The 13,974-nt window shown below is 49.8% G+C and overlaps 7 protein-coding genes across 7 annotated transcripts; 2 read left to right on the forward strand and 5 right to left on the reverse strand.

The window, feature by feature from the left end:
• Positions 1-3,173, reverse strand: BO88DRAFT_223372 (RNI-like protein; the record flags this gene model as incomplete). Its single annotated transcript, XM_025702022.1, has 1 exon — positions 1-3,173. A coding segment is annotated over exon 1 (2,945 nt), but the record flags the coding sequence as incomplete, so codon positions are not given.
• A 2,780-nt stretch (positions 3,174-5,953) lies between these two features.
• Positions 5,954-7,311, reverse strand: BO88DRAFT_492335 (60S ribosomal protein uL18). Its single transcript, XM_025712916.1, has 3 exons — positions 7,162-7,311; positions 7,040-7,077; positions 5,954-6,971 (listed from the first exon to the last, which is right to left on the reverse strand). The coding sequence occupies exons 1-3, from the start codon at positions 7,174-7,176 to the stop codon at positions 6,110-6,112; spliced, it is 915 nt and encodes a 304-aa protein (XP_025557006.1). The 5' UTR covers positions 7,177-7,311; the 3' UTR covers positions 5,954-6,109.
• A 195-nt stretch (positions 7,312-7,506) lies between these two features.
• Positions 7,507-8,709, reverse strand: BO88DRAFT_409385 (HAD family hydrolase). Its single transcript, XM_025707941.1, has 2 exons — positions 8,358-8,709; positions 7,507-8,302 (listed from the first exon to the last, which is right to left on the reverse strand). Exons 1-2 carry the CDS (start codon positions 8,409-8,411, stop codon positions 7,568-7,570), a joined length of 789 nt encoding a protein of 262 aa, XP_025557007.1. The 5' UTR covers positions 8,412-8,709; the 3' UTR covers positions 7,507-7,567.
• A 54-nt stretch (positions 8,710-8,763) lies between these two features.
• Positions 8,764-10,167, forward strand: BO88DRAFT_223474 (kinetochore subunit FTA4 family protein). The gene is made up of 4 exons (XM_025702023.1): positions 8,764-9,066; positions 9,207-9,375; positions 9,427-9,489; positions 9,544-10,167. Exons 1-4 carry the CDS (start codon positions 8,901-8,903, stop codon positions 9,848-9,850), a joined length of 705 nt encoding a protein of 234 aa, XP_025557008.1. The 5' UTR covers positions 8,764-8,900; the 3' UTR covers positions 9,851-10,167.
• A 448-nt stretch (positions 10,168-10,615) lies between these two features.
• BO88DRAFT_409387 (uncharacterized protein) lies at positions 10,616-12,188 on the forward strand. Its single transcript, XM_025707942.1, has 3 exons — positions 10,616-11,306; positions 11,361-11,421; positions 11,474-12,188. Exons 1-3 carry the CDS (start codon positions 10,992-10,994, stop codon positions 11,929-11,931), a joined length of 834 nt encoding a protein of 277 aa, XP_025557009.1. The 5' UTR covers positions 10,616-10,991; the 3' UTR covers positions 11,932-12,188.
• BO88DRAFT_223482 (L-rhamnose mutarotase) lies at positions 12,066-12,859 on the reverse strand. Its single transcript, XM_025702024.1, has 3 exons — positions 12,615-12,859; positions 12,371-12,507; positions 12,066-12,284 (listed from the first exon to the last, which is right to left on the reverse strand). The coding sequence occupies exons 1-3, from the start codon at positions 12,739-12,741 to the stop codon at positions 12,201-12,203; spliced, it is 348 nt and encodes a 115-aa protein (XP_025557010.1). The 5' UTR covers positions 12,742-12,859; the 3' UTR covers positions 12,066-12,200.
• Positions 12,860-13,301: 442 nt separating this feature from the next.
• On the reverse strand, positions 13,302-13,919 carry BO88DRAFT_409388 (uncharacterized protein; the record flags this gene model as incomplete). Its single annotated transcript, XM_025707943.1, has 2 exons — positions 13,864-13,919; positions 13,302-13,764 (listed from the first exon to the last, which is right to left on the reverse strand). Coding segments are annotated over exons 1-2 (259 nt in total), but the record flags the coding sequence as incomplete, so codon positions are not given.
• Between the last annotated feature and the right edge of the window lie 55 nt (positions 13,920-13,974).

A 13,974-nucleotide genomic window follows, 5' to 3' on the forward strand; every position in this document is an offset into this window, starting at 1 on the left:
GGGGGGAGTAAGAGAGACAACATACGGTAATTGGTATCATTGCCGGCCTTGTCTTCGCGCACAAGGGCCGACTGGATTCGCGTCCGGATATTACGTGCCGACTCCAACAGATTCTTAGACATGTCACGGGGTCGTTTAGTGACATAAGACCTGGACTTCCTATGCCTGGGTGTAGTTGTGCCACTTGGGGGTCCGGACTGGTCTCCTGGCATATGGCGATCCACGTTACCGAGGCAAACACCAAGAGCTTTGACCACGCCGGTCCCTCCAATGACATAGTCCTCATCAGGTGCAGCCTCGTCAACTTCCTCCACCTCATCTCCATTACCGTGGCCAACGATGTGCTGCAAAATTTCCGGAACATGGACGGCTGATCTCGTTGATGTATCTGTTGGATCGGAAAACTCTGCCGCAATGGCACCTTGCTCCAGGTTCTTGAGAGAGTAAGCGACTATCTGGGATGCCAAAGCCTTCACAACCTCGTTGTTTTCGGCAGTTGGGACTTCTATCTCCACGGCTATGATCGTTCTGGACACACGCACTGCCGCCATCAAGGATGCATAAACAGCACATGCCTCTTCTTGATTGGCGGGATCCGTTGCAGATGCCAACGCCGTAATGGCTGGGTTTTCGAGGATGTTCAAGTGGCATAAGCTGGGGCATTCAGGAAGGACCTCGGCCAGAGCAATGGTTTGATCAGGAGACAAGTTGACGTCGGCCAAATGGATACGTTTGAGAGCAGGCATTTTGGGAAGAAAACGCCTGAAGGTTGCTAGCGCATCGGGCTGCATAGTGAAAAGACCTGGATTGTGGGAGAAATCGACAAAACGAAGGTCCGGCAATTTTGTCAACCCTTGGAACAGGGGGTAGACAGTAGAAGGCGTAAGGGAACAGTCAGCCAAGCTAAGAGCATACAGCGGATGGTCTTCTGTGAAAGAAGATATGATCAAGTCCAACTGGTCTTGGATGGGATTCCCACCCAGATCTAACCCCTCGCATTTTCCTGCCTTGAGGTAATCAACGATGTGCTCCAGACCTTCCCTGCTCAGCTCGTTGTTGGCAAAGCCAAGCCTCCTCAACCCAAGATTTGTGGCTGCATCACAAATTTTCTTCACATCTTCGGTCGTAGGTCGGCATTCGCTCAGCAGCAATTCTTCCAGGTGGTCACCGCCAAAGCGTTGTGCGAGCGAATTCGCGAAGAGGGTTGCTACGTTGGTGACGTTCTGGGTTTGCGAGGCTCCTTTGTTAGAGCAGTTGACAGTAATGGGTGTCTTGGGAAGAGGAATGCCAGACAAGTCAATGGCTTTCAAGGATTTTGATAGGTGGACAAATAGGCAGATATGACGCCATCCTTCTGGTCCGATTTTGGGGTTATCTTTCAGCGACACCTTCTCAACGACGCTGAAACGCTGTTCTTTCTCCGAAGTCACCTCCTCTGTCTTCTTTCCCTTTCTACGCCGCTGCATCATCTGCTCCACAGTTCTAGTGGAAAGTAGTGCAGCGAGAATAGATCGCACCGAGTCGTCAGTCAGAGCACATCTTTCAATGATGAGCTTTCGAACGGGTACAACAGCGAGCCAATCGCAGAAAGTAGCAATATCCTCGGCCGTCATAGGGAAGTCGCTGAGGTCAAGTACGGCCACGGTTCCTGGAGACTCAGCTAACGTGGAGGAAGGTGATGAGATCTCGTCAACGATACGCTTGAGCACAGGCGTCTCGCGCAGTTGACAACAGCGTCTATATATCCGCACAGGATCTGTCGTTGGATGACTCTGTGTCTTAGTACGGCTCGCGTTCGACGCAGGCGTTCGGCAGCCATATTCCTGGCCGTCGGCTGTGAGTTGCATGGGTATGGAGCCATTTGCTTCTGCCTGTCTGCGTCTTCTTTCCCTCCGCTCACGCCTTTCTTCTTCTGACCTCTTCTTCTTTTCCTGCTTTCGTGTTGGCTCTTTCGTCTCGCCATTGGCATTCGCTTCAGCTGGCGGTGTGTCTGGTGATCCAGAAGTCTTCCCGTCCGCCCCGTTTGTTGGGCTACTCTTGTCCTTGGAGGAAACCACAGCCTGGGGATTCTTTAACGCTGCAGCTTCCTCCTTCTCTTTTGACTTGATATGCGATCGTTTGGACTTTTGGTTGTTAACTTCTGGGACAGGACGTCGCCTACTACTTGCTGGTGGGCTGTCTTCATCCGATTCTCGGTAGGATATCCCAGCGATCTCCACATCCACACAGAAAGCGACACGGCGCAATTTGGCGGGATTCAGATCCGGAATCTTGCACCTATCTCGATCCGGATCGATATTCATTACGCGACGTTGGCAGATCGTCCCAGTAGAAGCGGCTTTACCAGTGCCACCAGATGCGGATGACGAAAGTTTCCGGAAGGCGCTCTGAAGGAACGAAGGACCTTTCGGAGATGTTGAGGCGAAAGGGCTATTCTCATTCGTCCTCTCTTCTTCCTTGTCCTTTGGAGAATACGCCGCACCGAAAGGATTATGCATGTCCATTTTCGAAACAGGAGAGGTCGCCTTCGGGCTCTGCTGTGCCTTCATATTCGACTGCGACGGTGGAGTAGAACCAGAGGAAAATTTGGAGCTCAGGGTCGATATCCAAGAGTTCCTTCTTCCGGTAACCGGCCTAGGCGCGGTTTTCGGTGTAGCTGGCGATGTGCCAGTAGGCTTCCCTTCCACTGACTTGTCTTCATTTTTGACCTCCTTCGTGGCCTTCGCACCATCTTCTTGTGACGAACCTTTGGATATGGTAGGAGTGAGGGGGGCTGATGCTGAAGAGTTATTATCGGTAGTGCTTGGTTTTTCGAGACTTCGTTCTTGGGCACAGGTGACATCTGGATCCGCGACAGACTTATCGCTAACCACTGATGATGCCGACTTACAGCGGGACAGATGGTCTTGCGGTCGAGTTAGGAAAGGGTACACCAGAGTAGACATGGTAGCGATTGAACGACGTCCGGCTTACCTTTTTGCGAGTGATGCAGCCAGCTGACATCCACAGTCTCAATCCCTTCCATTTTGAGTCTGTATGCAATTCAACCACAGTATGCTAGATAAACAGGTATAAGAGAGACGACGTCAGCTCGCTGATGAACAGCAAAGCGGCGGTCCTCAGGCGAAAGCTGAGCCCGGTTGGCGCGATGGTGGATACAGATCGTATTTCGGAGGCTATATCGCTGCACGAGTAGTCCCAGATAGAATGATCCGACAGATCGACTATGCCTCGCGACGAGAATGAAAAATCACAGTTTCAGCCAGCGGATGATTAAGAACGGTGACGGTGGGTACATTCCATCATGGTACTGCGGCGAAGTACTGCGGACATGGTGACACAGCGGAGAAACGGGGACAAGAACGTAAGACGAGCGACGTCAATAGGGGGTTGAGAAGAATATGACGAGGGGGAAAGGGGAATGCAATGAAAGATGGGGATGTCAAGGAGGAGAGGGAAAACTAGTATTTTCGAAAGGGTCTAGAATAGGAAAAGGGAGAGAAGGGCAAGAAAAGGGTTGCGGGCAAAGCAAGCCAGTTGAACTGAAGGCGATCGGGATGAGGAGGGAAGTGGCTCAACTGGGACTAGTGGGCATAGCATGATTCCCGCCAGTGGGGAGTTCGGCGATTACATACTCGAGTCCGTTGCGGAGAAATTACTAGACGGTATTAGAAATGGGTACTTGTGACCGTTTCTTACACTGTTCTCTCTCCCTCCGTCTACGGAGAAGTACTTTGGCTCCCCTGTCGACGCTTAGCATTGCGCTTGGTCCTGCACTCTGCACACATTACAGAAGTACTTAAGATCACAAAAAAAATACAAATGTATCGACTGATGATATCCTCACCCGATACCTGCATCGAATGATGACCCTTTTGCCCTTTCCCACTCCCCAAAAATGGACTAACGGGGAGACTTCTTGCCACTTTCCACACGTTCTTTCCGCATATTCCGCCTGATTTGTTTGCCGAGGAGAATTGCAGGACAGAACTCACACGACACCCTGCCAAGCCCACCCTCAACCGGTGCTGAAATTACAAGTGCGTACGCGAACCCGCAAATCATCGATTTCCAGATAATCCTAAACCTGGGCGGGCTAGTACCGTTCGTTTGGAGCTGATGGTCGCATTCAGCGCCCGACACTACCAGAAAGTAATTATGGGTACCGGACTATGGAGTAAGTAGATTCTGGAGTACTACTCATCTTCGTGTGCGTTGTTCATCTCGCCATTCGTTTACTCTCTCTCCTGGGGCTACTCTGCATTGTGTGTGTACGTGATAGGTTCTAGATACTCCTCTTTTTAGCACCTGACCCGATCGACTGCGATCCCACAGCTGCTTAGATCTGCTTGTTCTGGTTAATAATATAGTTTAGTTATGAGTTCATGCCTGTCCAACAGCAAGGATTGATCGAATGATAAGCCACGCGAGCGATCTCTCTACTAGTACTTCCTCCAGTATCTATCCACTACTGGCATCTCAAGGTCCCGCTCTTCAGTTTCCCTTTCGAGTGGCGTTCTCACCAACAACACTACTACCATAGCACACGCCCGTCATGATTGTCACTCGTGCCCTCTCAGCGGACACAACCATAAGATAGTAAGTTTGCTCTTTTCCGAGCCATCTGAAAGAAAGCAATCCGAAGATCCAAAGACTCGAGTTCGATGGCAAATTAAATAACCCTCATGACAAAGTATAGTAACCCATGTTCCCATAGTACGTGGTGCCTTGATCCATTGAACTTAAGGCGATCCACTTTATGGAACCCGAGAGGAGAACATGTTGATCATACACTCTAACCAGCAAAGTGCACCATTCTTTTTTGCCATCCCTGCTCAAAGTAGCCAAGTTAGTTAGTACGTACTTTGAACGGCGGGCGCCCTTGGTGGAATATCAGCTCCGACGTATGAGGCTTGAAGACCGAAAATGAAGGATGGAAATGTCATACGGTGTTACACAGATCAGCCTGAAAAGCATGGATGATCTTTGCGCAGAATATGCTTAAGTAGAAAGTCGGATGATGTCATCTGCCATTTTTTCCCTCTCGCTTAAGGAATGACATGTCATTCACTCATTCATCAGATTAAGCCTGGGGCTGAATATCTACCCGCCTACAGAGTATACTAGCTGGTAGTACAACACAGTAGCGTCCGATCTACTCGGGTTGGGTCGTTGTTGCCGCTGTTGTTGTTGTTGTCTGCCATCAACCACCAACAAGTGCCTAAAGCTAACCCACTACTAGTAACTGTCCAGTAGCAAGCAATGTCTTCGTACAACCATGCCGAAGCATCCGCATTCGAAAAAAAGGATCAACTCGTCATGGACTGCGTCAAAAAACAACATTAGTTCGATGCAGACAGTTTTTTTTCCTCCATGGCCCCATCAGACAAACAAATGGGACAGGTTACATTCTCCGAGGAAAGAGTAGGCGAAACTACAGTACTATCCCAGCCAGCCTCATCATCTCGAAGCAATTGGCCGGACAGAGCAACATGTTCCGAGAATGACGGCACAGGAATGGCAGTTAGGGCTTCAGGGCTAGACCTGATAAGGAATAGTGTGCGATGCATGTTACCCAGAGCGGGAAGATGCTCCTCGAGAGTTGCACAATGCTTTTGGGCTACCGAAATTTTGCTGCTTGTTCCCCCACATATCCGAGAGGGGTCTTCGAACAATCCATCGATGGATTTAATCCACTTGGACTGAGAATGTAAGACGGTTGAAGGATGGCGGGGAGTTATCATGATGGTCCACTGTGACTCTAGTATAGCGGGCGTTATTGTGGTTTCTACAAGTTGTGTCTAGTGTCTACATTGCCATTTTACCGGAGCACTTCTTAGATGGTCAATTAATATCCCATTGTGCGCGTTCCTTAATTGCTCCGAACGCAGTAAAACTCAACCCTGCCATATAAACTCCGGTCATGAAGATTTCATCAAGACTACTGGATATCACAAAAAAAAAAAGAAGTAGTAGTAGTGGGCAAGAAGAACCTTAATTCCCCTATATTTCAAAGAGAATTATCAAACTTTTTTGACTATCGCACTCATAGTTTCTTTTTTTGAGGGGTAAAAACCATCAAGCACGATCGGCCTCAGAAGTCCGACATTTAAGCAGCAAGCTCACGGATCTTCTGCTCAACACGCTCCTTGCGCTGCTCGCGGGTGAGGCGGACAGGACGGAACTTCTTGCTCTCGGCCTTCCACTCCTCCTTGGTCTTCTTCTCACCAGCATCCTCGTCCTTCTTGAAGGGGTCCTCACGGATGGCCTTGTGGGCCTCAGTGTAGAGCTCCTCAATGTCACCAGCCTCAACACCAGCCTCCTGGTACTTGTGGAACTGGGAGCGGAAGCGCTCCTCATCGTCGTCGGCAAGACCCTCCATGTACTCAGCGACGTGACCACCGAAGATGTAGTTGCGGAGAGTCTCAGCGTCGAGCTCCTCGGACTCGATGTCGAAACCGGGGAAGCGGCTCTCGGAGTGGGGAACGAAGATACCACCGTCGGAGGCACCCTTCATGGCACCGAAGACACGGGCACCAGTGGAGGTACGGGCAAGACCGACATCAAGGAAAGCCTTGAAGGGACGGCGGGAGCCCTCGTCGGTCTCAGCGGCCTCGGTGAGGGTGTACTCACCATCGGCCTCCTCGACACCGGGGAACTGCTCATCCAGGCCGAGCTTCTTGAGGGTACGGCGGGCGAGGAGGAGACCGGTGGCGTAGGCGGCAGCCCAGTTGGTCAGACCGTTGGTGATGCCATAGCGCTTGAGCTCGTGGGAGTAGGCGCTGGCGAAGACCTTGTCACCGGAGATCTCAGAGTAGACGATCTGGGTGATGATGTCGCGGTTGGTGAAGCGGACGACCAGGCGGTACTTGGGGGCGTTGTACTTGTTCTTGGCCTGGGTGATCAAGCGCTTACGGGCATAGTAGTCGGTCTTACCCTCACGGCGACGACGGTACTTGGTCTGGTAGCGGCTGTAGAGAGAAAATTTGTTAGTTCATGCCAAGTTTTGACGGGATGAGGGGGTTTGTAGATTTCTTACCTGTAGTAAGCGCTGTTCTTGACGAGCTTGTGGAAAGGCTACAAGAGACAGTCGAGTCAGCAATTTGCGCTTCAGCCAAAGACCGTCCGAAGCATCTTGCAAAGACCCGTTTCCAATCCCACAGTGCGGTCGCCCATGTGGGATGACCTGAAATTTTCGTTCAGGCGACGGGGGAATTTGCGACGAAGTCGGTTCCCAGTCACTTGAGAATTACAGCAAAACTCACCATATTGACGGTTGCCGCTGGTTGATGACGGGGTTGTCGACGGTGGCTGCAAAGGAAGAGATGGGAAATTTCGTGGGATGTCTTTTGTGGAAGGCTTCGCTTAGCGTGGCTGCATCCCGGCGCCAGACTGCGGTTGGCCACGAGCGGGCTGAAGGACCGAAGTATGTACCACCACTTACTCCGTACTCCCAACAATCATAACCAAGTCTTCTCTTTCAACAATCTTCATTTGGAGAAATCTCATGATTATAATATTGTAGGCTGGCTGAATATGATCTCACTAGCTGGCCAAATTATACTATTTACAGCCGGGGTTTTTCTGGAGTTTCTAGCAACTGAAGGCCCGTCATCCTCTCCAGCTCCTTAACAGCGTCCTGGGTCCGTCCCAGATTAACCTTCAGGGTTCGCATGCCAGCTTTCTTTGCGCCCTTAAGGTTTTCTCCGATGTCATCAAGGAACACAATGTCAGACGGGCGAATCCCACCTAGACCCTTCTTCCTCGCTACATTTTCCATCTCTTGCAGCGCAACCTGATATATTTTCCCGTCGGGTTTCCTGAGACCCGTATGCGCAGATGAGATGAAGAAGTCAAATTGCGACTTCTTATCATCGATGTCTGTGTTGTACGGATGTCCATCGGGGAAGATAACTGTATTTGACAGAGCTCCCATAACGAACTTTCCTGACTGCTTCAGTCTCTTCAGAGCAGGAAACATATATGGATCCGGCGTTCTAGACACCCTCATCATCTCCCAGAAGAGGAACTCCGCGTCCAGGGCGGGTAATGGAGGCACCGATGTTGGCGCACTATCTGAGCGCTGTTTCTGAAGTCTCTCGTGGAACGCCTTCCATAGGTCAGGGTTTCGTAGATCCTTGTTAAATTCCTTAAAGAAGTCGGCATCCATCTTGATCTCCCCGCGCTCCAGTCTGTGCCAGCTGCCGTTGGGTGAGGTACGAGAGATACTGAAGTTCACCCATCCTGGGGGGATGTTGTGGGCCAGTTCATAGTCCAAAATAGCCTGAAAGGGAGAAACAACCTGCAGCTTTATCAACAGACCATTATTTCTGGGTTGGGCAATCGCGCAGCCTTACACACACTCCTCCAATGTCGAACAGCAGGCCTATCGGCCGTTGGTTGTCAGCCATAGTGGCGATATACTAGTCGGTAGAGCCTTTGGGAAGACAGTGGATGGGTAGAGATAGCAGTGACAAAGGTAATCTAGATGTAAGACGAAGATATCGCTTGATGTTTGTTCTTTGGCGGAGTAGTAGAAGACCAGACTTGGGGTCCAAGTTACCGAGGTTAGATACGACAGATCGGTTGTTGCTTATGGTTTACAATCAAGGTCCGAGGCAATGAAAGCTGCAGGGGAATTCCAGACCCTAAAGGCCAAACCTGCGCCGCAAAGGCCCTGCAATATTAGCGGCATGAAACGTACAAATCATCAAGACGCAAGGAGATTCTTGACTCCAATCTCTGGTGATAATTGACGATGGATGGCAGGTTGGCGGAAGGGGGCACTGCGCATCCGTCACGTGTGTGCTTATCGATAGCGCCGGACGCGTTCAGTGAAGCCGAATCGCGATGGTCCTCTTTTATCCTCTGAGCCGATCACAATCCCTCACTATGGAGTCATGGAATCTACTCGTACCATCTCCGAGTTGAAGTCGTCCTTCATCAGGGCGCAAGTCCGAATACTATCCGAAGGCCTTGAGCCGCCCGAAGATTGGCGAAACTACGCCGCTGAGACCGAAGAGGATGATCTCAGTGATAAGGTGGTCGGTGATGTTCTGCAAAAGTGTAAGTGCAAGCATCCAGGATTGGACCTTCACGCATACCGTCCTCGGATTACTGCACATGATGGCGCATAGTGCACTGTGGTCAATACGCATATCGTTCTTCATTTTGTATATGTTTCTAACGAGTCTGTGGGACACCAGTAAACGCCGCTTTGAAACAACACAGTCGCATCGTCTATTCCTCCCAAGCGGTTCAGCATGTCGCTCAGCAAATCACCAGCCTATACTGGTCATCGGTAACCCAGGCAATACACAACCCAGGGTCTTTGATAAAAGGGGTTGAGAGATCGGTGGATCTATCCAGTCATTTGTGAGCTTCGGACTTCTGTTGCTGGGAAAGCAGATAGATCTAATGTCGCAGGAATATCGCACAACTCCCATTGGAGCTAGAGGACCAATCCGCGAGCGAAGAACAGCGAGCTAGGTCTGGGATACCTCTCGCACCGATCACAGTTTCAGCTGATTAATTGTGATACAGATACCAAGAACTACGGGAGCGTCTTACAGACCTGAATCGTTTACGGCAACAACGACAACGGCGCCTGGATCAATTACGACAGCTGCAGCAATTACTGGAGCCGTTCCGAGAACCGCAGAAACACATCCAGCCTAATCTGGTGACGAGAGATGGCGAGCTAGTCCAAGAGTTAGACAAGATGAGGATGCTGGTTGCGCGAGTGGGCGGCCGAGTCGAACAGGGGAAGAAGAAACTGGGGGCTCAGGAGCAGGACAAGCCGTATCTGGGGTGCGACCAGAAACTAGATGCCTTATTGGACATGACGTGATGACAAATAGAGAGAAAGGGCCCGGCTAGAATGACTTCATGCATTGAATGGAATGGAAGGATGCCCGAATACCTAAATTGCATGCCTTGCCTACATTTTATGAGAGCGTTGCGCCTTCATACATACATACTAGTCTCTGGAGATTGAGGGTGCGGCATTGCCGGCAAAAGAGGTCGCACAGATGCATGAAAACCATTGCAACTGGATAATCAATCAGTAGATCTCAATTTCTTGACTCTACGCCGCAGGTCTCCTTTGGGCAGCTATAATTAGAGGGATTTCCCATGCAGTTACCGGAACTTTGAGAAAGTTGCAAGGGGGGAACCAGACGATTGATTGCGGCTGCAACGATCATAGCAAAGTGCCAGTGACAGGAAGGAGGGAGAAGAACGAGAGCCAAACGGTTGTTTTTGGGACTACTAACGACTACTACTACTTACAGAGTAGCAGCAGCAGCAGAAGCAGAAGCAGCTGCTCTGTTCCTTCTCTTTTCCACTGGTTCCCACATTTTTATTTTTCTACCCATCGATTTCCCTTCCTCTTATTGTTTTACATTCACCACACACTTTTTTGAATTCATCCCTTTTTGGCATAACCCAGGTTTAACTAGCTACTACTAGTACTAGTAGCTATCATGGAGAATTCTGGTGCGGCCACCGCCCCAAGTTGTGGCGCTGCCGAGGCTGGTGCTCGGCTGGAATCTTCCGAATTTCCGACGCTTGACTGTTTTGGCTTCTCCGCGGCCACGGTTCACTATCAGGACGAGGTGGATGACCCTCATCGCCCAGCTTTACCTGCTGCTTCCCCATTGTCTGCTGCTCTCACCGCAACGGTTTTTTTTCCCAATCTTGACGATCTAACTCCGACCGCGCACCACACCAGCTACAGCAAAAGTGAGCCCTCTTCACCCGGCATCATCAGCGCGTCTACGCCTTCCCCTGATTCCAAGGCACCCTTTGTGCGTGGGCATCGCCGCCGTTCCACCCACGTTACTCGTCGTGACCTTGAGAAATTCAGAAAAGAAGTGTTGGGTTTGGAGTCCTCTGGGTTCGGCTTTGACGACGACCATAACCTCCCCAAACCGAATCCTGCTGTCGATCCCGAGTTCAACGCATTAAACAACGCTTTTGACTCCGCAAACATGTCGATGAACAGCAGTGGGGGCATGACGGGCAGTAGCCCTGGGTCGGCCATGTTTGCCAGCTACGGCGATAACTCTGGCGGTGCTTCGGGCATGCCCAATGTTCCTCGTCCCTCGATGTCGCCTGCGATGCCTCATCCACCGGCTCAGGTCAACGGCGGCGGAATGCCTGGTATGAACGGCGGAGTTCCTATGAACGCGGGCCATCAGATGGATCTGCACCATCTCTACGATATGGTATTGGAGTTGAGCGACGTGTTGAAGAACAATCGCGAAATGACGAAAAGTATAGTGACTAGTGCGGAGGAGATTATGGTATGTCTTCCATGGAGGCTATATAGTCTGGTTTAACCGGGCTGACAGGGACAGAAACGGTCTGGTTCGGAGGGTACCAACCCGACTTTGCAGCAAGTGAACGGGGAAATCACCGGTAAGTTGACGTCTGAATTTCCCTCTCTCTGAACAGCGGCTGACAAGCCTAGGTGCCCGTATTACCGAGCTCGAGCGTGCCCTCGCCAAAGAGAGACGTTTAGTTGAGGTCTTACGAACCGAGCAGGCGGAGAACGCCAAATTGATCGGTGAATATGAGGCGACCCTCGGAACGATGGTCGAGCAAATCCGCAACTACTGCCAAAACAACAACATGCACTATCTGTCTCAGAAACGCCACTACAACAATCTGCTCCAAGCGGAGCGTGACTCCCACCTGGAGAGCCGCTTAGACCGTGACTACTGGCATGCGCAAACGATGAAGTGTGCCGAGATGATTCGGACGGCGTACCGTCTCCGCTCCGAGGAGGAAGAGCTGCCTATCCGGATTGTTGCAGGCCTACAGAACGAGGTGCGGGCGTACCGCAACGCGCTTGGTATGGAGCCTGAGAGGCCGGAGGACGAATTTGGATGGGAGATCCTGAAAGATGTCCCTGGCAGCGCCGAATGAGACCGACACCGTGGGCTGCCTATACCCTGGCGGTTGGCATTATCTTAGTGGTGTTGCATGAGCTATAACGATTGGTTACCGATATATTTGCGTTAGAGGGAGTCGGCGTTTTTGGAGCAGCTGATTTGCGGCTACGGATTTTCCCGGCGAAGATACCCATTGTTGCATGGCATGTATATGAGATCCTAATGAGATCCGTCAAGTACCTTTATGTATTTCTATACTTGTGAGGAGTGAACAGAAGAAAGAAATCCGAGTATTCATAGAATTCATTCAGTATAAAACACCTCATCCAACACCTTCCACCACCCAGGACCTTCAGCACTTCCAATAGCGCCAGGAATCGGACTCTCCTGCACATAGTAATAAATATAAGCCTCACTTCCCTCTAAACTAACCACCATCATAATGGATACTAAGTATAAAGCAATAAACATACCTGCATCCCATCCGTCAACCCCCACCACTCCCTCACCTTCGGATTGGCCTTCATCCGCTGCATATCCCCATCAAAGTCCTCCCCGACGTATTTGAACGTTGCGAACAGCGTCCGCTCATTATCGAAGAAGATAGAGTCTGCAAATACCCATTACCCTATATTAGCTTCTGCTTCTGCTTCTATATATATATCTTTGCACCTCGTTCATGACGGGAGATGGGGGAGGAGGGAAGGGGATAAATACAATCGCGAATATTACACTCCTTGATCTGCTGTAGGACTTCGGGCCATACGTTCGCGTGACATTCTTTGTATGCGGCGATGGCGGATGGCTTGAGATGGACGATTTGGGCGATGCGGCGGGTGGGCATTGTTGGATTTTGGTATGTATCACTTGGTGGGATTGGGGTGGGAGGTTTGGTTTCGGAGAAAGGTTGTTGTGGGGTGCAATGCTGAACGTGAGGATGGGATGATAGTAGTATGGTGATGGTGGTGGTGGTAGTTGCTGTATATGTATGTATGTTTTTGTTGTAGATTCGGGGTGATGATGGCCCGAATTGGGGGTTGGGATGGACCGAGGGAGGGGTCACACTACTTACTAACTACTAGTTAGATGTTGTGGTGGTAGAAAAGGGGGTTTGGTTGATGTCGTAGTTGTTTGTATACTATGCAGTTATAGATTAGGGTTGGATAACACAAGACGTAGTTACATGCTTTTTGTTCAAAAGTAGCTGTGGATACTAGAAGTAGTATGATGTCTATATCTGAAATTATCAACTACTCCTCATACAAGACATATTCATTCTGCTCTGGACGACTAATATCTTGACATCCATGATCTATTATAATATCAGAAGATTTTAGTACTAGCAACAACTACCACTTAGTCAATAGTACTACTACTAGTAACTATACATTGTATACTAGTACACCATCCTCCAGCACTCACCCCATAGCTATACAAAGCCATTAGTACTACTACTTAGTTACCAATACCACCACACACTACAACCCACCCTACTTACTACCCTCAAAATAAACACAATATTACCGTAAACTGAATACTGATAGAATAACCCCAATATCCCCTCCCCAATCCGACACAAGAAACTAATACTAAATAGTAAATAAAATAAAGTATTACATCAACCCCCCATACGTCTGCCCCTCCCTCTCCAACTCCTCATCCTCCTTAATATAATTCTCAAATCGATTCACGACTCCTTCCTCCTCTCCATGATGCGAAGGTTGACTTTCCTCCTCTGTTTCATGCAGGTTGCTCTGCTGCTGAGAGGGGTAGTTGCCGCTGTCGTTCTCTCCTTGGCTGGCACTAGTGTGCTGAGTGTCTTGGTGTTTGTGGTGGTGAAACATTTTGTCGAAGATGTTTTCGTGGTCTATATCATACCATAAGGTATTCTGTGTAAGTATTCATATATAAAGTGATCGTAGTGGTGGTGGTGGTGGTGTTGGGTTCGGGGCATGGGGTGACTTACGTTGAGACATCTTGGTATGTGGTAGGTATTTCAAATATATATATATATATATATTAGTTGATATAGTTATATTGATTCAGATTCAAGCAAAAATCAAGTTATCTGGATTGT

The sequence above is a fragment of the Aspergillus vadensis genome, assembly GCF_003184925.1.
Source record: "Aspergillus vadensis CBS 113365 unplaced genomic scaffold BO88scaffold_45, whole genome shotgun sequence".
In the NCBI taxonomy this organism is placed as follows: domain Eukaryota; kingdom Fungi; phylum Ascomycota; class Eurotiomycetes; order Eurotiales; family Aspergillaceae; genus Aspergillus; species Aspergillus vadensis.